This window comes from Quercus robur, chromosome 7 (assembly GCF_932294415.1).
Source record: "Quercus robur chromosome 7, dhQueRobu3.1, whole genome shotgun sequence".
Classification (NCBI taxonomy): Eukaryota; Viridiplantae; Streptophyta; class Magnoliopsida; order Fagales; family Fagaceae; genus Quercus; species Quercus robur.
The window spans coordinates 10,819,441-10,827,778 of NC_065540.1; the positions used below are offsets into that span (position 1 = coordinate 10,819,441).

The following is an 8,338-nucleotide window of genomic DNA, read 5'->3' on the forward strand; positions in this document are numbered from 1 at the left end:
CACTCAATAATTCACTTTGCACAAACTTAAAAATTAAATGGAACACATGGCGCAAAATTAAGAATCCAATTAAAATCTAATTGGATTTTCTTCGAGCTTATATATATATAGGGTTGGGTTCAAGTTACACCTAATGTAACTTTAAATAATTTTACACCAACTAATAATTTGTTATAGAATTTATATTTTAAAAATCTCACTATTGAATTACATATTCTATATGTTCTTCACATTCATTCCAATTTTCATATCAATTGAATGTTATTTACCATTCGATAGATAAACTCATATTTTATGCATTATTTTAAATTACAAAAACTTGAAATTAAACAATTGATTAATGTCATGGCCATTAATATTTTATTACTTTGAAATTTTGTAAGTATAGAGAATATTCGAAAATAATGTAATTTAATGGTGGATTTGTCAAAATTTATATCTAATTAAAAAATATTAAGTAGTATAATATTACTTAGAGTTACACCAGGTATAACTTGAACTCATTCCTCCACACACACATGCGCATATATATATTGGAAAAACTTGTAACCTGATGTTCACGGGAGAACACATTTAATTAGTAATAGAAAATGTAGTCAAAAGTTCTACATTGGGTAAGGTAGAACTTGCCAAAAGTGGTTAGTTTTTATTTCCTTTTTCAAAGTAAACGGCATGGATCTTTATTGATTGAAAGTAAAAAAATTACAAAACCAGAACTAAAGTGGTAAGCTGTGATTATACACTAATCACAGCATATCAATTTTAAACACTTACGAAGTCACAAAGACTCTTATTGTTATACATTCCATGCAACAGTAAACAAGAGTTGGGGAGTAGTACTCAAATTCTAACCCATGAAGGCGCTAAAAACATTCACCATGTTAGGATTCACCACACTATACCCTCCATCTACCAAAAGGTTGAGCCCGCTTATATAATTTGCTTCATCGCTAGCCAAGTATAGTGCTGCTCGTGCTACATCTTCTGCCTTGAGAATTTGTCCCTTTAGATTACCAACAAGATTACTTAGTACGTCTTCTGCTTGAGACTTATCAGCTTCACTAATCTCTGAAGACATACCAGTCCCCACGACTGCAAATGGAGACACACAATTTACTCTTATACCATATTGGCCAAGCTCAGCTGCCAAGCCTTTAGCTACCCCCACAATTGCCCACTTTGAGGCTGCATAAGCATGACTTGAAATTCCTGCTATTGCTGAGGCCGCACTAGAAGTAAATAGTATGCATCCTTTGCGCTGTGGTACCATAACCCTTGCGGCATGTTTGGCTCCTAGAAAAGAGCCAACCAAGTTCACGCTAATAGTTTGCTCTAGATCTGACTTCTTTGTATCCAGAATTCTCCCCAATGGGCTAGGGCTGTCTATGATGCCCGCATTGTTATACATTATATCAAGTTGTCCATGTTTGGCAACGGTGGTGTCAATAAGATTGCAGATATCATCTTCATTTGTCACATCGCAATGGATGTAGCTAACATTTTTCCCAAGCTTATCTGCAATTTCTTGGCCTAGGTTATCTTGTACATCAGCAATGACAACCTTGGCACCGTGTTCATGGAAGAGATGCACGGTACTTGCTCCAATCCCGCTTCCTCCACCAGTTATGATTGCCACCTTGCCGTCTAGCCTGAAGATGGAATGGAATTAGTAGAGGAACATGGCAGAATTTCCACATGTAAAATCAAGTCTGATTCAAAACTTGAGTAATATGTTGTACTATTTCTGGTTACATTATATAAAATATAATATAAGCCTATGCCAAATCAAATTAAAGTTTCATGTTTCAACGGTTCAACTTTTAAAATCTCTGAAAATGACAAAAAGAAAAATAAGTTGTTTGAGCATCATCTCGTGTTGAGTAAACTTGAGTGGAACTTTAGGGTACTAATCTTTTAAATTGAATTTAGTCGACGCAGTATACCCCATGCATATGGGCCATATCACTAGCCAAAAATGTTGTTTACTCCAACAATAAAACATGCTACAAAAGGTATATATTAATGAAAATAATGAAAATAACGTAAAGCAAAACATGCATAAAGCAATGTAAGAACTTAGTGAACCACATAGTTTTTGACCTTTTTGCCATTGCTAACAGGGAGAAGGAGACAAAGAGGAATATTTTGTAACCCTTCGAAGTATGGGAATAGATTGTCGACAACCTTTGATTTATATGCTCAAAGCAAAGACAAAGAAGAGGGATCGTGCCACAAGTAGCCTCATGAATTTATCGAGTTAAATTTATAGGATAAGCTCCGAAGCCTAAAATCGTACTCGCTTGGCAAGTGGGTTGGTTATTTATTTATTTTAATTTTTTATTAAATTATAAGGTGGGTGTTTATTAACCAAAAAGTCTTTGGCAGTTAATTTATCTTCATTAGGTCGGCTGCATTATTTAGTTCATTCAATAATCTTCATTAGGTTGGCCGCATTATTTTGTTCATTCATGTGGCAACTCATGACTCATGAGTAACTTTCTATAGTTTTGCATGCATGTACGGATGGCCAAAACCCACTGGGTAACGGATGCCCAATCCAAAAGTGTTGGATATTAACCGATTTATCTTGGACAAAGAGAATGGGCCGGATTTCTCCCGAACTCGAAATTATCAGGCTAGGTTCAGGTATTGCCCGATTCTGATCTGTATTATTATTATTTATTTAAAAAAAAAAAAAAAAAACCCTAAAAGAACACAATGGATGCTTTTGCCTTAATATGTGAGAATTGGAGTTTAATGTTTACTGATTTATAAGTATGGCTGTTATCATTGAATTTGAAAATTAACTGGTAGCCTTTTTGAACTTTAATCTCATTATTTATGTACTTTTTTTTTGAGACATTATTTATTTACATTAAACTAAGTACTTGTTACCCAATCAAATGCAAGTTAGGTGGGAAAAAAGAAATGGCAGGTTACTAGGTTAGGATTCTGTCCAGAACTAAATTTGCAATTTGTTGCTACATCAACCCATGCTCAACATTGGCTAGGCCTTTTGTTCGCAGCCTGAATAGCTTAGCTTATGCTCAACATTGGTCCCCTCCCTCCCCCCATTCAGCTAAGATTAATGTTGATACGGCTATGGGCCTGCGTTTCTCTGTCATTGCAGTTGTTGCTAGAGATTGGAGAGGGGAGTTGGTACTTGCTTATTCAAAGAAAGTGAACACCACTCTCCCTCTCCAGGCTGAAGCTGAGGCTTTGAAGTGGGTGCTATCCATAGCACCCTATTTGGATTTTGAGGCCATGTGCGTCGAGTCAGATTCCCAGATTTGTGCCAATCTCCTGTCTGACAAAGAATCTGCCCATCCTTGGCGTATCAAGTCCATCATTGCTGATGCTCGGGCTCTTTTGGCTGCTTCCCCAAGCATCTCAGTTTGCTGGGTGAATAGGCAATGTAATTATGCTCCTCGTGCTCTAGCTAGATGGTCTTTAGATTTTTTTTTTTTTTAATTTTTTGGTTGTTGTTGTAGGCAACAACCCCACTTGTTTTGTTTCCGTTGTGAGGGGTGAGGCTGGCCTGTCGTTGTAGCTTGTGTTTCTATTAATAAAATTTTCTGGCCATACAAAAAAAAAAAAAAAAAAAAAAAAAAAAAAAAAAAAAAAAAAAAAACTCCATAAAAAAAACCCTATATTGAAGGCAAATTTCGTGAGTAAAAACAACAATAATATATCACATGAAGTGTGGCTTGATGGTAAGAGTTTTTGTCTCAGCACTTAGAGATGAGCTGTTTGAGTGATAGCCCTAACAAGGCCTGCGTGATATATATAGTATTACCTATTACCGTCATGTGGCATAGGGTTGATGAGCCCACACCCCCTTTTTTTTATTTAGCCAAAAGAAAAAAAGAAAAAAAAAAAACACCAGTAATATTGGACTATCATGTACCATTTATACGAAAATGCCTATATGCAAGGCAGTAGTGCATTGTGACTTGTCCATTGAAGACTGCAAAAGTGTACAGACTTTTACATGTTTAATGATGTTGCACAATTGCACTACACTTCTACCTATTTTATTAATTTAAATAATAATAATAATAATAATAATTAAAGAATGGTATTCAATTTTCGAAGTCCACTATATTTGGGGACATCCCAAAATATAATAGATGATTAATAATTTGGGATAGAGAGAATATTAGATGTGTATATTGAAAAATTCAATATAAATTACATTTTTTTATACTCTGTATGCTTTCAATAATTATCTCTTCTATTAAAAATGTTTTTTTTTTATAATTTTTTTTATTTTAAAATTATTTAACAAAAATGAGTTTATAAATTGAATAGTAAATCTAACACAAAATTTGGCATACATGTTAAGAAGAAAAATGAAAACTTATGAATTAACGGTGAGACTCATCATTCATGTGAGGAGAGAAAGTAAGACATTATTGTACTCAAGAAGTATGAAATAATTTTCAAGATGGAGTGTAATTATACAATACTTTGGGCAAGGATGGAGGTAGCCTTTGACAATTCCCCCCCAACCCCCCCCCCCCTCCCAAATTGTTTTTAAAAAAATATTAGAATATATATTAGGTATTAATTTTAGCAATTTTGTTCTATAAAATTACACTTTGCCCCCTTAATAATATCATTAATTCTTTTAAGAGTGATGTTATAGTCACAAATTTTTCTACAATATTTTTACAAATTATTGAGGTAACAAATTCTTATTGGTTCACATCTAGCTAGGCCTACCACTTACACCAATTTTTTACTTACCAATAGCTACTCATCACATCAGTAATTTGTAAAAAAAATTATAAGTTTATCATTTTCTTCTTTTTAAAGACCATAAAAAATCTAGAAATTTAAATTTTAAAACAAAATATATAAGCCCAAAAAAATTAGCCCAACAACAAAAATTACCAATAGTGAAGCTAAGAAAAATTAAGTCTAATCAATCAATTTTATCCAAAACAAACAATCCGGCTTTTAAAAAAATTTCAAACAAAATAATTGCCCTTACCTAACAGAATGCATCAAAGTCACAAAAAAAAAAAAAAAAACCTCAGTGGCTAAAGCCACCACACACAACCACAGGCGGACCCAACGGGGGGCCATGCCCACACCACCACCCCCCCCCCCCCCCCCCCCCACAAAAATGTTTTTGGCAAAAAATATATACAACAATTTCAATCCTAAAAACTAAAGTAACTATGGGTCTAGGACTAGAATAGAGTACTTTAGCTCTAGGTCCTTAGCATGGCTGATTAGTTTAGTACTTAAATTAAATTTATTATAATTTGATAATAGAAATTTGTTAGTGTTTAATTGATATTAGTGACTTGGATAATTAAATTAAATTATCATTATAAATTTTTTATTCTATCAATTTGAGGAATTGAGGTTATAAAATTTAATATTTAGGATTTCATATTTCATAATAACTTATGGGGGAAAGATTTACAATTGATGCAAAAATGACCTCTCATGTTGTTTGCACCAATTTAGTTTAGCATCAATTATAAGTGATTTTAGTGTTATGAAAGAGCGTAAAAGCAACTTTTTTAAGTTTAAGTTAATTTGTGAAATTAAGACTTTTTTGGTCATTTTTTTTATACATAAGAACTCTATTGTGTTTACCTCCCCCCCCCTCCCCCCGGCCTAAAATATTTCCTAGCTCCGCCATTGCACACAACCAACAACAAAGTCATCTCCCTTAATTACAAGTCTTGGCTTTGTCATTGACTTTTGGAGTACAATAATATCATACTTTGGAATTACATTTAAGGGTAGGGATTGGAGAGAGTTGTAAACAAGATGATTTTTTAGTTTTCTAATATTGCAAATAGATCATAACGTGTAAGTGTTAAAACCGCTCTAGATCATAACATGTCACAATTATAATTACTAATGTTATGATCTACAATATTAGAAATCATAACATATCTTATAAAATCATAAAGACTCTTATCGTTATACATTCCATGCAGCAGCCAACCAGAAGTAGTATTTAAATTCTAACTCGTGAATGCGCTTTAAAAATCCATCATGTTAGGATTTAATACACTACACCGTCCATCTACCAAAAGGTTGAGTCCGCTTATATTATTTGCTTCGAAGCAAATAATATAAGCAATATTATCCGCTTATATTATGTCGAAGCAATATTATGATTTCTAATATTGCTTCGACATCGCTAGCCAAGTAGAGTGCAGCTCGTGCTACATCTTCAACATTGAGAAATTGCCTTTTCAAGGCTCATTTGAATTGAGGGGAGAAAGAAGAAAAGTGAAGGGGAATAGAGTAGAGTAGAGAACACATTTAAATAGTAATAGAATAATAGAATATCTTGTAAAAAATTCTACATTGGGTAAGGTAGAACTTGCCAAAAGTGGTAAGTTTTTATTTCCTTTTTAAAAATAAACGGCATGGATCTTTATTGATTGTAAATAATAAAATTACAAAACCAGAACTAAAGTGGTGACTAGTTGTGATTATACACTAATCACAACATATCAATTTTAAACACTTACGAAGTCACAAAGACTCTTATTGTTATACATTCCATGCAACAGTAAACAAGAGTTGGGGAGTAGTACTTAAATTCTAACCCATGAAGGCGCTAAAAATATTCACCATGTTAGGATTCACCACACTATACCCTCCATCTACCAAAAGGTTGAGCCCGCTTATATAATTTGCTTCATCGCTAGCCAAGTATAGTGCTGCTCGTGCTACATCTTCTGCCTTGAGAATTTGTCCCTTTAGATTACCAACAAGATTACTTAGTGCGTCTTCTGCTTGAGACTTATCAGCTTCACTAATCTCTGAAGACATACCAGTCCCCACGACTGCAAATGGAGACACACAATTTACTCTTATACCATATTGGCCAAGCTCAGCTGCCAAGCCTTTAGCTACCCCCACAATTGCCCACTTTGGGCTGCATAAGCATGACTTGAAATTCCTGCTATTGCTGAGGCCGCACTAGAAGTAAATAGTATGCATCCTTTGCGCTGTGGTACCATAACCCTTGCGGCATGTTTGGCTCCTAGAAAAGAGCCAACCAAGTTCACGCTAATAGTTTGCTCTAGATCTGACTTCTTTGTATCCAGAATTCTCCCTAATGGGCTAGGGCTGTCTATGATGCCCGCATTGTTATACATTATATCAAGTTGTCCATGTTTGGCAACGGTGGTGTCAATAAGATTGCAGATATCATCTTCATTTGTCACATCGCAATGGATGTAGCTAACATTTTTCCCAAGCTTATCTGCAATTTCTTGGCCTAGGTTATCTTGTACATCAGCAATGACAACCTTGGCACCGTGTTCATGGAAGAGATGCACGGTACTTGCTCCAATCCCGCTTGCTCCACCAGTTATGATTGCCACTTTGCCGTCTAGCCTGAAGATGGAATGGAATTAGTGGAGGAACATGGTACACATTTCCCACATGTGAAATCAAGTCTGATTCAAAATTGAGTAATATGTTGTACTATTTCTGGTTACATTATATAAAATATAATATAAGCCTATGCCAAATCAAATTAAAGTTTCATATTTTAACGGTTCAACCTTTAAAATCTCTGAAAATGACAAAAAGAAGAACGAAGTTGTTTGAGCATCATCTCAGGATGTGTAAACTTGTGTGGAACTTTAAGGTACTAAAATTTTAAATTGAATTTAGTTGACGCAGTATACCCCATGCATATGGGCCATATCACTAGCCAAAAATGCTGTTTACTCCGACAATAAAATATACTACAAATGGTATTATATATATGTACATGAATAGTGGATGTTTAACTGTCATACATTAATTAGAGTGATGCACAATATATCAGTTGATCTTAATGAAAATAACGTAAAGCAAAACATGCATAAATCAATGTAAGAACTTAGTGAATCACACAGTTTCTGACCTTTTTGCCATTGCCATTGCTAACCAGGAGAAAGAGACAAAGAGGAATATTTTCTAACCCTTCGAAGTATGGGAATAGATTGTCGACGACCTTTGATTTATATGCTCAAAAGAAAGACAAAGAAGAGGGATCGTGCCACAAGTAGCCTCATGAATTTATCGAGTTAAATTTATAGGTTAAGCTCCGAAGCCTAAAATCGTATTCGCGTGGCAAGTGGGTTGGGTTATTTATTTATTTATTTAATTTTTTATTAAATTATAAGGTGGGTGTTTATTAACCCAAAAGTCTATGGCAGTTTATTTATCTTCCTTAGGTCGGCTGCATTATTTAGTTCATTCAATAATCTTCATTATGTTGGCTGCACTATTTTGTTCATTCAATAAATGTGGCAACTCATGAGTATAACTCTCTAAAGTTTTTATGCATGTTGATGCATGTAGG

General features: G+C 34.3%; 1 protein-coding gene across 2 annotated transcripts; it reads right to left on the minus strand.

Moving 5' to 3' along the window:
* Positions 1-655: 655 nt before the first annotated feature.
* On the minus strand, positions 656-8,024 carry LOC126692206 ((+)-borneol dehydrogenase 1-like). 2 transcript variants are annotated; one of them, XM_050387731.1, is made up of 2 exons: positions 7,898-8,024; positions 656-1,649 (listed from the first exon to the last, which is right to left on the minus strand). In XM_050387731.1, the coding sequence occupies exons 1-2, from the start codon at positions 7,912-7,914 to the stop codon at positions 848-850; spliced, it is 819 nt and encodes a 272-aa protein (XP_050243688.1). In that variant the 5' UTR covers positions 7,915-8,024; the 3' UTR covers positions 656-847. The 2 variants fall into 2 exon arrangements, with proteins under 2 accessions (XP_050243688.1, XP_050243689.1); XM_050387732.1 differs by lacking the exon at positions 7,898-8,024 and adding an exon at positions 2,101-2,259.
* Between the last annotated feature and the right edge of the window lie 314 nt (positions 8,025-8,338).